Source organism: Schistocerca cancellata, chromosome 9, assembly GCF_023864275.1.
Source record: "Schistocerca cancellata isolate TAMUIC-IGC-003103 chromosome 9, iqSchCanc2.1, whole genome shotgun sequence".
Lineage (NCBI taxonomy): Eukaryota > Metazoa > Arthropoda > Insecta > Orthoptera > Acrididae > Schistocerca > Schistocerca cancellata.
The window spans coordinates 370,009,787-370,026,154 of NC_064634.1; the positions used below are offsets into that span (position 1 = coordinate 370,009,787).

A 16,368-nucleotide genomic window follows, 5' to 3' on the forward strand; every position below is an offset into this window, starting at 1 on the left:
ACTCCTTCCGAACTGATCATTTAAGTGTACAAAAGTTGTGGGATGTTTTCAGAGAGATAGTATCAACAGCAGTTGAGAGATATATACCACACAAATTAATAAGTGATGGTATAGATCCCCAATGGTACACAAAACGGGTCAGATCGTTGTTGTAGGAGCAACGAAAAAAGCATGCCAAATTTAAAAGAACGCAAAATCCCCAAGATTGGCAAAGTTTTACAGAAGTTCGAAATACGGCGCGTGCTTCAATGCGAGATGCTTTTAATAATTTCCACAACGAAACTCTGTCTCGAAATCTGGCAGAAATCCCAAAGAGATTCTGGTCATACATAAAGCACACCAGTGGCAAGACGCAGTCAGTACCTTCACTGCGCGATAACAACGGCGAAGTAACTGATGACAGTGCCACTAAAGCGGAATTATTAAACACTGTTTTCCGAAACTCCTTCACCAAAGAAGACGAAGTAAATATTCCTGAATTCCAATCAAGAACAACTGCCAAGATGAGAAACATAGAAGTAGATATCCCCGGCGTAACCAAACAGCTTAAATCACTTAATAAAGGCAAGGCCTCCGGTCCAGATTCTATACCAGTCAGGTTCCTCTCGGAGTATGCTGCTAAAATAGCTCCATATTTAGCAATTATATACAACCACTCGCTCACAGTAAGATCCGTACCTAAAGACTGGAAAATTGCTCAACTCAAAAAGGGAAGTAGGAGTAATCCGCTGAATTACAGGCCTATATGACTAACGTCGATTTGCAGTAGGGTTATGGAACATATACCGTATTCGAACATAATGAAGTACCTCGAAGAAAACGATTTATTGACTCATAGCACAGTTTCAGAAAATATACTTATTATGAAACACAATTAGATCTTTATACTCATGAAGTAACAAGTGCTATCGACAGGTGATGTCAAATGATTCCATATTTTTAGATTTCCAGAAAGTTTTCTACACCGTTTCTCACAAGCGTCTTCTAACCAAACTGCATACCTACGGAGTATCGCTTCAGTTGTGCGACTGGATTCTTGATTTCCTGTCAGAAAGGACACAGTTCGTAGTAATAGACGTAAAGTCATCGAGTAAAACAGAAGTAATATCCGGCGTTCCCCAAGGAGGTGTTACAGACCCTCAATTGTTCCTGATCTACATTAACGACACAGGAGACAGTTTGAGTAGCCGTCTTTGATTGTTTGCAGATGATGCTGTCAGTTAACGTCTTGTAAAGTCATTAGATGATCAAAACGACTTTCATAATGATTTAGATAAGATATCTGTATGGTGCGAAATGTGGCAATTGAGCCTGAATAAGGGAAAGTGTAAAGTTATTCACATGAGTACTAAAAGAAAACAGCTAAATTTCGATTACGTGATAAGTCACACAAATCTGAAGGCTGTAAATTCAACTAATACTTAGGGATTACAATTACAAATAACCTAAATTGGAACGATCCACATAGATAATATTGTGGGTAGAGCAAACCAAAGACTGCGATTCATTGGCAAAACACTTAGAAGGTACAACAGGTCTACTAAAGAGACTGCTTACACCACGCTTGTCCGCCCTATTCTGGAGTATTGCTGTGCGGTGTGGGATCCGCATGAGGTGGGACTGACGGATGACACCGAAAAAGTACAAAGAAGGGCAGCTCGTTTTGCATTATCGTCAAATAGGGGAGATAGTGTCGCAGACATGATACAAGGCGTTTTTCGTTGCGACGGGATCTTGTCATGAAATTTCAATCACCAGTTTTTTCCTCCGATTAAGAAAACATTCTGTTGGCACCCTCGTACATAGGGACAAATGATCATTACGATAAAATAAGAGAAATCAAGGCCCGCACAGAAAAATTTAAGTGATCGTTTTCACCGCGTGCAGTTCGAGAGTGGAACGTAGAGAGACAGCTTGAAGGTGCTTCATTGAACCATGTGCGAGGTAGTTTATTGTGAATAGCGGAGTAATCACGTAGATGTAGATGTAGAAAATTTTTGTAGGTTCGTCGTATCACGCTGAACAGCTTCCCAGCTCGTAATTTGCAAGCTCCAAGTTACGTATGACTTTTATTCTGTGTTTAACTAAGAAGATTGTTGAAACTTATTGTGGCATGGGTAGCTGCCGGAGATGGTTCTGAACTAGGTTCCACAGTGGCTATTTTAAGGAGGCTGATGTTCCGCATTTCGTTTGTCATCATCTGTGGAGTGTGTGTTTTAAGTGGTTTTCATCTAAATTTTAACTTGTTATAATGTTATAGGATATTGACTAGTTTTGGGACTGGTTGCGGTTGTGTACGCGCCCAGTAGCCGTAGAGTTAATGGTTTGGAAGTGATCTCTAAGTTTCGTGCAAATTTTCTGGGAGACGGGTAATGTTAGAGTATTGCTCCATAAGAATTTGGCGGCATGCTTATTATATATTCCAGTGTGGCTGTGATTTGACCTTATTTTCATTGCAATCTGTTTGTGCTGCAGGCCATTTGTTAAGTCTGCTCGTTTCCTGGTGTCGGTGCGGTTATGGATTCTTGTCAGGACCGCTCACTGCGAGGCCGGTCAGACTATATGTAAATATACACCGCCTGTGCACAAGCCGTGGAGAGTGAACGCTCTTACTGCCTGCCGGCCGTAGCGTTGTTGCTTCCAAATACTGCTTTGGGCCTTAACGCTGTTCTCTAAAGTTAAGTGCAATTTGGGAATCATTCTGAGTCATTATATCCGTTAGTTAAGTGAGGCCACTTTGTTGGTATTAGTGTTTCTGCAAGTCATTTTACTGATTGAGTTATTACTAGCCATTCTTATTTAACACTTACGTTAAGCATTTGTGTATCTTTAATGAATGTGCAACTTGTTATTTTTCCTGTGTGCCAGTTTTGCGACCTTGGTTGGCCCACTTTGCATTTTTAGTACAAGCATGTTTCAGTGTGGACCTTTATGTGGGCAGTTCACTTTTATTAAGCTTTAAGATTTTTGTTTTTTAATGAAGTTGTGGAATTATGTGGCTGTGTAACTTTGGTTTGGAAGTGTATAGTGTTACTAGTCTTTTGAGATATGTTTAAGCAAGAACGATTGTTTATGATTGATTATTCACCCTGCTTACTATCTATGATTTTGGTTGCGAACGCAAAATATGATTGTTATTCGTGTTTAGGTAATTCAGTTAAAGTGAAGATTTGTATATTGCATCAGTGAGACGGCAGATGCCCGAATTGAAGTTTATAATAACGTCTGTTTTGAGTCAAATTAAAATTGTAAAACAATCACAAGCTTGTCCATCACCAGTGATCCCGGGCTTCCTATTTCCTTTAAATAACTATGGTGAGGTCGTAATTTTTTTATTTTCTAAAGAATTGAGTAGTACCACGGTTCAAAAAGAAATGTAAAAGCGATTAAAACAGCGGGTTATTTCTGACTTTAAGGAAAGTATTGACATTCAATTAGTGACAATCAAAAACACATAGAAAGTGAATTAAAGAAAATCAAAGACATGAAGAATAGCATAAGACCAACTCAGAATCAAATGTGTAATACCACAGAGAAAGTCAGTAGTGTTGTCAACAAGCTACGCAAGGACTGTGAAGGTTTGCCATTGGCAGTAGAGGAGCTAACGTTAATAGTAGAAAGCTTCCGGAACGTGCCAAAAGAGAACGAGCAGAAGGAGGTAACTTGGATCAAAGTAGTACATTCGCGCAGAAGGTAGTATCTGAATGCAAAGCATATGTAGGCGTGATAGAAGAGGCCATGAAGAAAAGGGAAACCGGATCATCAAATGAAGTAGGTCAGGTTGCTAATGTATAGCTACCTGTGTCCAAGACGGATACGTGTAATAGTTATCCGCATCTTGTCGCAAGCCCGATATCGAGCGCAAGTGAAGATTGTAAAATTCGTAATTTACCTACAGCAGTAAATACAAGAAACCCGCAATTGCTACACAGTGCTCCGCACACTTGTAACTACACACCAATGTGAGTTAATGCCGCATGTTTAACATCCATCTTAGTTGATGAAGGGTTGCTTAGACATACGCAGTTTCCATTGTATTCAACAGAGGGAACTGGATGAACCCGGTAGTTTTTATCAGTGCGTTCTGCAACGTATTTCCGCACAACTGCACAGATGCTCAAAGAATAAAATTGGTTGTTGGTTACACCCAAGGCGAAGTTCTTTTGTGCGCCACTGAAATGGTAAAACATTGTCACAGTTACGAGCAATTTGAACGTGGTTTCTTAGATAAGTACCGGTTGAAAGCCGTTCAAGAAAGATTAAAACGTGAAGTCTTTAATCCGGCTGCATTTAATAGCAAGCATGAAAGCTTGTGGGGTTATTTCAAAAATTATTTAAAAAAGACCACATCCCATATCATAGGTGGATTTATTGAAGATATTAAAGAGCCAACATCCGCAACACATAAGGGAAAAATTAGTAACCACACCAGAACACGATACTGAGTACTTCTTGCCAGTTTTGGATTCCACTGACCTTACTTATGAAGTGGTACCATGGTAACATAAAGCAGCAGATAAACAAACATCTCAATCCGTCTTTGGAAACCTACCTGTAAATAATGTTACTACACAGTAAGCATGGCAACCATATCCGACACAGTACATACAAAAAGGGAATAGATAAGGTAATGGAAATGGGACAAAACAAAAGATTTAAGCAAGGTTATCAGAACAACAAGTACAATTACAACGGACAAGCGAACTACGGTCTGCCAGCACAAGGCCATCCGTCGCCCAAGTGGTAACAGCCAGCCGGTGCAGAGGCAAGCCGTCGGCAACAACCAAATGCCGCGCGCTGTGCCGTAGCCAACCTTCGGACAACATAATAGCGCGAACTATAATTTCGCAATTACCAACTCGAATTCGCGCGAAAATGCCCCCCCCCCCTCCCCCCAGGCAATGACACGAATTGGTGTGACACATCACACACTGAACACACGCTGAAATTACTCCGGTCTCCGAGGTCAATGCTCCTGCACTAGGGGGAAAACTTCAACCGGTCGCAGGGAGGCCCCACACTGCTTACCAGGTAGGGAGTGGGGGCAATACACTTATAAACACATGTTTTGAGAGATACGACGAGCAAGGCGACATGAAAGATGATTTACACCGACATGAGGAGGAAGTTCAGGAGAACTTGTATGAAGAGCAGGAAAAGGCAGTTATAAAGACAACGATATCTGACATGGAAGTACGCTTGGTTCTAGACACAAGTGCAACGAGTAACTTAATGTCAACTGAATTTTTCCAAGTGTTAAGGAAAAGAGATAAAATTCCCACGTTCCCAGTGCAGAATTGTAGTACATAGATGGCCACTGGAAACAAATCAAAAGTAGTGAAGTTACACTTATTCCACTGAAAATAGGAGAGTTTCCTGTCAAATGTAATTTACTCGTCATTGACAAATTAATAGTAAATTGTTTGATCAGGATGACAGGCTTAGGACTTACAAGACGCAAATTGACATAGGAAGTAGTAATTGCTACGTCAGTGTAAACTGACAGGTATTTTCTCTCGATTTAATGAAAACATCAGACAATAAGGCCAAGCAAAAGGAGGAGTCTTATGTGACAGTTCAATTTGTATTTCATACTGTATTATTTGTAAACACTCACTATAATGAACAAGTGCCAGAATCAGATGTATACTTGAAATGGTAGAGCAAAAGGTGAGTCCAGCACCTTAAATGAACAGGAACTCACAGGTCTGTTATTTAAGTACGCACATGTATTTGTAAAACAACCAAAAGTTATCGAGGATTATCAGTACAAAATGGATGTTTACCCGCATGAAACTTTTTGTGTCTCATCATATTCCATTCCTTGGACGAACAGAGAGGCAGTACGAGAAGAAATCAATGGAATGATAAAATGGGGAATCATTCAACTTTACTTTTCATCTTATTGTAGCCCCATATTGCAGGTAAGTAAACCAGACCCATCAGTAAGATTGGTTCTGGATGCTTGAGGTATTAATAAGATCCTAGTACAAGTTCGAATCGGGTCTGACAACCTGGACGAACAAGTGTTATATAATACCCGGTGTTTTACCATACTGGATCTCCGAGCGTCCTACATGCAAATCAAACTCCATGCAGAACGTAGAAAGTACACAGCTTTTGTATGTGGTGGTAGGAGCATTGATTTCGGTGTCCTGCCATTTGGTCTGAATATAAGTACAGCTGTATTCATCGCAGCGTTAGATAACGTATTAGAACCAGATCTACTTAGCAAGGTTACAGTCTATGTTGACGACTTGTTAATCGCCACTCCTACGTGGTCAGAAACATATTCAGCTGATTGAGAAAGATTTACAACGTTTTTCAGAATACAGGGTGACAGCCAATTTAAAAATGTCTTACTTTTCCAGGCAGAAGGTAAAATTTCTTGGTCACATTATCTCCGAACAAGGTATCCTCCCTGATCCTAAGATATTCGATGCCATACGCAACTCTCCTGCACCTAGGAACAAGAAACAGCTTAAAGCTTGTTTAGGATTAGCGCCATTCTTCCGTAAGTTCATACCCCAACAACTGCTGAACATCCACGTGGTTTGAGGCTCCCTGAGACAGGGACTTGTGTGCTGTTCTTATCGTAAGTGAGTTTTAGAAGTGTGTAAGTCTAGGGACCGATGACCTCAGCAGTTTGGTCCCTTAGGAATTCACTCACATTTGAATTGATGAACAGTGACGCCCAACTTCATTATTTGCAAAAACAAACTATGGCTATGGCATGACAAGTACCAATAGGATTTCAAGAGGCATTTGTGAATGCAAAAATGCTTAGTGACCCCGATATGGGGAAGGACTTCTCTCTGTGGACAGACGCCTCCTCACATGGTATTGGGGGATTGTCTGCTCCGGATGAGAAAGGAAGGCGGTAAGATATTGCCAAAGGTATTTAGTTTTGCTAGCCACACATTAACTGAGGCAGAACCATCATACTCTGCATCAGAATTAGATATTTTGGCAGTAGTCTCGCCATTCAAAAAATTTGAGTACTTTTTATGGGGTAAGAGTACAAAAGAATATTGTGATCACCAATCCCTTTAATTCTTGTTGACATACAGATTATTGCACAGGAGTTTGTCAAGATGATGTCTATATCTGCAAGAATTCAGATTCGAAATTATTTATATCAAGGGAAGTCACAACATCACTGCCGATGCTCTATGAAGGTTACCTCAAGGACTGGATGAAATTAGTGACTTTTCGGAACGGGATTCTGAAATAAGAACTCTTTTTATGCAAAGTAAAATACCGCAATCTGACTACAATAAGTTTTGTAAACGCGTGAAAACCATACAACAACACAACCTAAGATGACGCAATGTCAAACAAAAACTAACACAGGAAGGCAACGATCAGGTAAAATTGTGGCACACGGAATATAAGGGTGTTTTATTCCATCGCAAACATGTTGACTCAGAAGAATGGTGCGTTTGTCTCCCTGAGAAATACATTCAGGAATTCATAATGTACACCCATGAAGTGTAGGGACACTATGGGGCAAGTAAATGTACCGAGAAGACAGGTAAACATTGCTATTTTCCAAATTTGAGACGACAAGTACTTCAAGTACTACGAAACTGTACAATCTGTCAGAAGGTAAAACATTCTAACTCTTCCAAACATATCGAGTTTCACCCCATTTTATTTAAGAAACCTCTAGATTTAGTGTCTCTCGATTTAGCTAGTCCTTATCCAAGAGGCAAGGGTGGAGTATGACACGCAGTAGCACTATATCATGTTTTTACAAATCATATTAAGGTGTACACTGTACGTAGTGCAACAGCGACATCCATCAGGAAAAGGATCGAAGAAGAGTACTTGAGGAGGATAGGAAAGCCACGAGTGATACTTACTGATAATGTCTCGTATTTTATAGGACAGAAATGGAAGTAATTTATGTCATCACAGGGTGTAAAACACATCTTAGTGTCAAGACTTCTCTCCGAGTATTTAAGGAATTTAATCAGTTCATAAGAACGTATACGCCGCACACACACACAAAATGGGTAGAATACGTCACAGCTTCCATGCAGGTCATAACAATCTTACAAATTCTTCCACTGGTTTCGCACCAAATGAATTAACGTTTTACACTAGATAAAAGAACGAATAGAATCACCCCTATCGAAAATACCAGCGGTGGAAAAGACACTGGAGGAGAAAATTAAACAAACAGTAATCACACTGGAAAACAGGGTTGAATATAAGAAGAAAAGCTATGATCGAAAAATGAAGCGTTTTACACAGTTAACTCAAGGCAAACCAGTTCTGTTACGAACACGTTCTAAGTCAACAAAAATAGGAAACGTTAACGAAGAAGTGGAAATGATTTTATAATTTCCAAAATCCCATGTCCTAGAGCTTATCGATTGATTTACGAGAGGACTGGTCGAGATAAAGGTCTCTGTCCCCACAAGGACTTAAAGGCATTTGTGGAATAAACATTTTTGACACAAGTATTTTTACTGAAAACGGCTGTACAAAGTGTACGTAATAGTAATTTAATTTCCGTTTTATTTTAAATACTAGTGTTAAGAAAACATGTTTAGATATAAGAGATTTTTGCTTTTATTTTGATATTTAAAGTAGCGGAATTGAGAGAGGGATGTTCAACGATACGGCGCTTCGCCTGACGCGAAGAGCGACGAAGCTGAGCAGAACTTGCGACGCACACTGTAGTGTGATCGCAGTGGCGAGCTGAGTCAGCAGACGACGTGGAAGCAACGACTCACGCGCCTGCACGTGTAAACACGGCCGCAGGAGGTTTAAGTATTAGACAGCTGACATGATAAACGGCCGCCAGGTAACGCAGTTAAACGCGACTCGGACACACACATATTTACAGGAACTATATACATATAGGAAGAAAAAAGGAATAACCATATTATAACTATGAACTTAAGGTGGACTAACTCTAATATATGTATGCAATGTTGAACTAAGGAAATGAACAAGAGACTACGAGTGCTATCTACATAAAATAATGATGTTTACCTACTATATGCAGATATGTACAGGCGTTTACAGAAAGTGTACTACAGCACGTGTAACATACATTTAAGGATATGAGCGATGACAGCTAAAATGAAAGCAGGATACAGAGATGAGGAGCACAAGTATGTCACGCTTTATAAAATTTTGTAGATACTTTTCTTCACAGGTAAATGTAAGGGGAGCGGGTGATGTACTGGGCAAAACAGGTGAATAAAACGTCTGCACACTGAAGTAAAAGAATTATTAAATCAATGGCCACTGAGCTGGTACACGTTTAGTTTCAAGTTTTTTCTTTTCAGCGATCAGTGCATCGACAATGCGTGAAAGAAGAAATGATAAGCTTCGAGAGTGGAATAATACCATACTAGTTTAACGGGTCGCACCTCAAGCGAATAAAATGTAGTTGTAATATATATATATATATGAATGAACGATTCATGGTATACGCAGTAGCATTCCGGTAAGTGACGTCGTAATGATATATGTTTGATGCTACCGAACGAGTAAGGGGCCGACCTACACACAGTAGCCGCTTCGGAAACTCCCAACATCCATTTTTCTCTTTACAATATGTATACAACAACATATATGACATTAAACACATGTCATGAGTACTTAAGGTACATCTCGTCTGAAGTAAACAATGTCTGTTTCACACAGTAGGAACATAACACGAATTTAACATGAACAATGCTGATTGAGAGTCTTCTTGTAAGACGATGCATGAGCTATACGCCCTTTCCTGAGTAATCCGATGGGCCTGTAGTCAAACAGATTCCGTCCATCATTTCTAGAGGCGATGCTAAGCGTAGTTAGAGAAGCAGCGCGTAGTGTATTTGAAGTAGATACTGATGCTTCCCCACCTGCACCATAAATAAACAAGTTTCTATGAATAATGTGAAAGGAATTATGTGTAATGTTTCTTACGTAAAGATTTGTGATACCAAACATACGGATGCATATATGTATATAAGAACGAGCGTTGTAACTAAGGTTACGTATATTCATTCTAAGATATGAATGTAAATAAGCCTATTATTTACAAAGTTCCAAAAGAAATCCGTTGGAATTCGATTACTCGATAAATAGTACAATTCTCAAGGCTATCAATTCAACTAAGTACCTGGGTGTTAAAATTACGAACAACTTCAGTTGGAAAGACCACATAGATAATATTGTGGGGAAGGCGAGCCAAAGGTTGCGTTTCATTGGCAGAACACTTAGAAGATGCAACAAGTCCACTAAAGAGACAGCTTACACTACACTCGTTCGTCCTCTGTTAGAATATTGCTGCGCCGTGTGGGATCCTTACCAGGTGGGATTGACGGAGGACATCGAAACGGTGCAAAAAAGGGCAGCTCGTTTTGTATTATCACGTAATAGGGGAGAGAGTGTGGCAGATATGATACGCGAATTGAGATGGAAGTCATTAAAGCAAAGACGTTTTTCGTCGCGGCGAGATCTATTTACGAAATTTCAGTCACCAACTTTCTCTACTGAATGCGAAAATATTTTGTTGAGCCAAACCGACATGGGTAGGGATGATCATCAAAATAAAATAAGAGAAATCAGAGCTCGAACAGAAAGGTTTAGGTGTTAGTTTTTCCCTCGCGCAGTTCGGGAGTGGAATGGTAGAGAGATAGTATGATTGTGGTTCCATGAACTTTCTGCCAAGCACTTAAATGTGAATTGCAGAGTAGTCATGTAGATGTAGATGTAGAAGTAAAGTTATATGACTGTTTGTGAAAGTAATCGAAAGAAAATTCAATATGAAGTAAGTGTGAGTGGAATGTCGGTCATAATATGTAATATATGAATGTATTACAATTTTAACTGTGTAAATAACAGTTTGTTCAAATAAAACCAGCATAAGAAAGCAGGAAATTTATGTAAAATAAGTGGTTAATAGAGTTGGAAAGAAGTTCGCCAAGGAACCTGGGTAAAAATGAATTTCTTTTTTCAAAAGTGAAGTGTGTTGACGCTTAGTACGCGTGTGTAAACCTACAAACATTTTTACTAAACTACATTGCACTCTGAATAAATGGGGAAGTGTTTTTTTAAAGAACTTACCTTATCGGCAGATGGTGATCGACGGATTTCCTCTCCGCTGAATACGCGCGCTACGGCGGGTAAACAATGGGTTCCGGGGCCGCGAAATTGGAGGTCTTTTGTGATAGCATCGACACTACCACAAGCACGCACATTGCTTCCAAAAAATTAAAAAAAATATCTGTGGAGGAATCCACGGTGCAACACGCGACTACTTCGCTGCTTCACTCCGCGTGCAATTGGAACGCACGAGTTGAAAATATTCAGAGAGGACGCAACCGGTAAAAGCCCCAGTTCAAGGCCGCCAGCTACCTGCGACGAGCGTAGGCGCCATAATGGGAGTCTCTTCACCAAGCCTTGTTGAATACGCAGAGTATTTGATATTTGTACGCCTTTTTTATAACTTGTTTTTCCTTTTAATTATTTGTATTAATATCTGTAGATATAGTAAGGTAAAGCTGACATCTCCTCTTAACATGTCATACCCCTCCCACCACTTTGGTAATAGATAGCGACCAATTAACCCTCCGTTACTCGCGTAAAAATTCGTGTCATCGTCACTCGCGCGGATGACTGGTGTCATCCACAAAGCAAGCAGTCCAGTTGCACACTTTGAACGGTCTTTATGACTTTATTTTTTTATTAAATCTAAGTATAATAGATTTAATATTTGCACACAGTATAATCTATTCTAACGTTCGAAACAGTTTGACCATTCGAAGAACAATATCTTCAGCTGAATTACTGACATTACATAGTCCCTCTTGTTGCTTACCGACGTAAGGCTCTAAATTCAAAGTGTAAGCTGTTTTTACATTAATGAAGGCAAACACTTTTAACCCATACTTTGCTGGTTTGCTAGGAATATATTGCCTGAACGGGCAGTTTCCTCTAAATGCCAAAAGCTGTTTCAAAATGGTTCAAATGGCTCTGAGCACTATGGGACTCAACTGCTGAGGTCATTAGTCCCCGAGAACTTAGAACTAGTTAAACCTAACTAACCTAAGGACATCACAAACATCCATGCCCGAGGCAGGATTCGAACCTGCGACCGTAGCGGTCTTGCGGTTCCAGGCTGCAGCGCCTTTAACCGCACGGCCACTTCGGCCGGCTCCAAAAGCTGTTTCTCAACAGTAAAATATTCACTAGGTGAAAAATGTTTTTGGCAAATGTTCGTCTTATTGTATTTTATCATTATAAGCATTTGGTCATATTTTAATGTCAGTCTAGTAAGGTTTCTATTGTTTCTATTACGTTATAAATTAAATTACAGGTCTGATGATGGTCATGTGATATTACCGAAAACGGTCACCTATGTTCTTGTAGAACACGTGGTGCGATCAAGACTGAATTTTAAAAAGAAAAATTAAAAAAAGTTTTTATTTGATCGCAGTTCCAAAAATGTTTATTAAAATTGTTCGTGAATAGTTCAAGTACCTCTGTAATAGCAGCCAACTTGTCAATCTCTCTGCCAACACCTCTATCACGGATATTACCAAATCTCAGATATCTCAACAGAAACGTGAATCGGTTTTCACTTATGCATAAATAACATGATTCAAGTCCGTTTCTCTTTGAGTTATCCCAGGATTTCGATAAACTCTTCATAGAACATCTCAAAGACCCACATAGATACAACAAACCAATGGAAGCTCTGATCTTCATCGCATCTGTTTCTTTAGCGTTCCTTTCCCTAAAGAAGTTACCACGAACTTAATTGATGTATTCATTACTGCATGATGCGATAAGGCTTATTATGTTTTCATCCAAGAACAAATTCAGAATTTCTATTTCCGTCTTTTTTACATGAGCTTGATTTTTTGGTCCAGGCAAATACGTAATAAAATTACAAGATCTGCATCTAACACGGGTAGGATATTTATTTTTCCTCCGTTTAGTTATTCCATCTTTCCCTAAATAAATTGCATCCTCTTGAGTTACTTCTTCCTGTGATTCATATTCATCATCAAATTTCTTGTTCTGTTTCTGAATCATGACCGCTCTCATGAGCAGAATCCTCAGTCTCGGAGTCAGCGCCATCGCTGTGAACATCTTCGTCACTCAGCTCATTGAACCATTCCAGCCATACATTAAGATCTCTACTAAACTCTGTCCGAAGTTTTTTGCCATTGATATTTCTTCCACAATTTAAAAACAAAGAGAATACTAGGTAACATGGAAGGTAACTGCCATCAGTTTCAATACGTCTAAATTTACGCACATGAAAGATCGATTGAATCTAGGAATGCAATAAAGTAATACACACTTTGTTTCAGATTGTGGCAGCAGAGCTCACGCGGATGACAAGTGTCCTCCAGATTATAATAATGTTTCATAAACAATGTATCTTTCGTAACTGAAAGATAACAATGATTGGAGGTAACAGCCGGAGAGTTGACAGAAAGGTACTGAAAATAGCGCGAACTCAATCCAGCCTTGTCAGACAAAATTGAGCGGGAAAGTCATGTGGATGACGAGTGTCATCCGCGCGAGCAACGGAGGGTTAATCATATGATACTGCCTAACACTGTACACCTTCACACAATGTCAGTGTACAATGTACATAAATTTCATGCCGATTCATACTCTTTGTATTAGCTGTTGCGCTGCCTCCCAGCATGGTCATTCCGAAATCGACCAACAGAACTAACACACATTTCTGAACTCGCTGACTAAGCATTTTGCAACGCTCTATTTGCCCTGATTTCTAGAATCGTTGAAATATGATATGTTTGGAGACTGTAAAACGTATTAACTTGCTGATAAGGTATTTTTCTTGTTAGAAGTTGTCAAAACTGTCGGCAACTGATGACTTAGCAGTAACATATGTATAAATACGAAACAACTACTAGCAGATATAACTCATTAGTATTGCTGGCAATTTTGCTGCAGCTGTTGCAGTCTAATATTCATAATAAAATGAAATTTCACTTATAATTTAGTTTTTATAACTCAAGCAAGAAAGGTTTTTTCTTCTTCCATCTAAGAAAGCTAGGTAGCATATGGGTGATTTCGGAAGGGCCTAATGCATTGGAAAAGAGTCAGCGGTATGTAATCTTGAGAGTAAGGAGCATCAACAGGAAATCTGAACCAGCGCTACTGGTTGATATGAAGGACTACAAAAGACCGAAGACTGCCTTGTGTGTTTGGACCAGCCTGAACAAAGGCAATATGAGCAACTACAAGAATAAGACAAACATAGGCAGAACTGCAAGTGAAACGTATTCCAAAGAAGCAACAGAAGTAATGAGTGGTTCCTCGCTAAGGAAGATGTGGAATATGGGGACACTACCCACCAACAGAACTTCATCATTTGCGTTATTAAAAAGACTCTACTGTCATATCCACCACATTTATCACAGAAAGCTGCAATACTGTTAGTAACAAAGGGGAGCCATTGTGGACAATGTCTACCAATAGAATTGATTAAGTTGTTAAACAACTGTTTCATTCTTTGGATTCTCGAAAGGGCTCTTTACAATGACGTCTACATTTAGCCTATTTGAAACCGGAATGTGGACATATCAGCAACATAAAGCGGGTCTATGTGGACATGACATACCTCGTTAATATTTGTTGTTACCACCTATGTGTCACTAATTGCACTGTCAGGAATATATTCAAAAGTTATTCTGCTGTACACTGAAATGCGAACAACGTCAGCAACAAAGTTTGGATTACTTAACGAAGATTTCAGTTCTGTCTCACTTTATTTCACCTTTAATTTTGCGCCCCTAACAAACTCGTTTGTATGGGACTGCAGCACAATTATCAGAAGACAGTAGGTTACTGTTCTCTGCTCGAAACACACGCCAGCTGGATTTCCTCGCCTGACACGAATCGAAACAAGCAGCGATGCTGCAGGTTAAAAGCACTGGTAAGACGTAGCCGCGAGTTTCAATACTCACGGGCTATATCAGTGATATAAGCGAGACTGCAGCATAAACATGTCCTCAGCATACTGTGGCATAGATTAGCTTTTTTGTGCATATCCTGTCAATTTGAGATGTGAACAACACACCGTTTCTGAAGAGACTGTCGTGAGCTAAACGCCTTCAACAGCGATGTATTGCAGAATTTAACGTTTATGTAAACAGTAAACAGTGTCCGTTGGTCGATACACTTAAGAATCACTTGCAGAAAGAACTGACAGATTTGTATGATACATTCCGAAATACACTGTGCTTGTTGAACGTATCAGCAAAAGGAAAACATTCAGTAGTCACCAAATCTGTAATTTAAATGACCGTGATTATGCAGTCAATAGGGCGAAATTGCTAAGCACGAACGTGAGAATGTAGTCCGCATACCAAAATTATGTAAATTGAAAGGACGAAATGTTGTCGTAGTTAGCATACAGTAGCTTACGCATCCACTAGCTCTCACGCACAGTCGGGCGCAGACGTACATGGAGCAAGAGGACTCGATAGCGAGGAAGTTACGACAGATTCTTCACAGGTGTCGCCTACACTCTGGCATCGGTTTTCAGCCGTGTGGCACTTAGGTATGTCAAAATTTTTCCGCTCATCTGTAGTTCCGTTCAGAAAAAATGGGATGTCGTGCCCCCATTTCTGCAAATGCCCCCATAACCAAAAGTGAAGGGAATTTACGTACGAGGAGTGCAGAAATAAACGTTTGGGGCGCCCACCGATAAATCCAATAGTCTTGAAACGTTGGCAACCATTATTTATGCACATTGACATGAAAATGCGCTGGCGCATAATCGTGCTTGAACGATACCTGTAATCTTTGCTGACACGCCACATCTTCCAGCAAGTAGGCAAAACGTTTCTGAGAGTTACCAAATATGCAGCAACCAGTGGCAAAATCATGTTTTATTTGTTCACTTTCGGTGCTTGCAACCAATATGTAATACAGTATTGCTACTCAGGGCACATATTGGCTGCAAGCACCGATGATGGCTGTCAATCAGTTGAAATCTATTTGCAAAGGTGAATAAATAAAACATGATTTTGCCACTGATTGCTGCATATTTGGTAATTTTATGGTTTACGGTCGCTGCACAACTTGGGAACCACATGGAGCCCACGATTCATAAGATCCTGAGAGTGTCTTGACACTAATAGTCAACCATATTTTCGTTATGAAGATTGTGAATGGTGTTCTTTGCCAAGTCATGTCTTTCTAACTATGTACAATGATTTTCAACACGTTACTTTCAATTCAGAAATACACCTCCCGGGAACAAAGAAGTTTGGCAGCACTGTCCGTGAGTCGTACTTGAACACCTAGTTTCACCTTTTGCTTATTGTCATTTTCATCTCAACATGGAGAGTCTGATCATTGCTGGAA

At 39.8% G+C, this 16,368-nt stretch overlaps 1 protein-coding gene across 1 annotated transcript in view; it reads left to right on the forward strand.

Moving 5' to 3' along the window:
- Window positions 1-3,484: 3,484 nt before the first annotated feature.
- The window catches only part of LOC126101423 (fatty acyl-CoA reductase wat-like), a 193,944-nt gene continuing 181,060 nt past the window's right edge, over window positions 3,485-16,368 (forward strand). Inside the window, exons 1-2 of the mRNA XM_049912084.1 lie at window positions 3,485-3,658; window positions 15,448-15,559. Coding sequence (XP_049768041.1) covers window positions 3,485-3,658; window positions 15,448-15,559 — 286 coding nt within the window. The remainder of the gene's footprint in view (window positions 3,659-15,447; window positions 15,560-16,368) is intronic.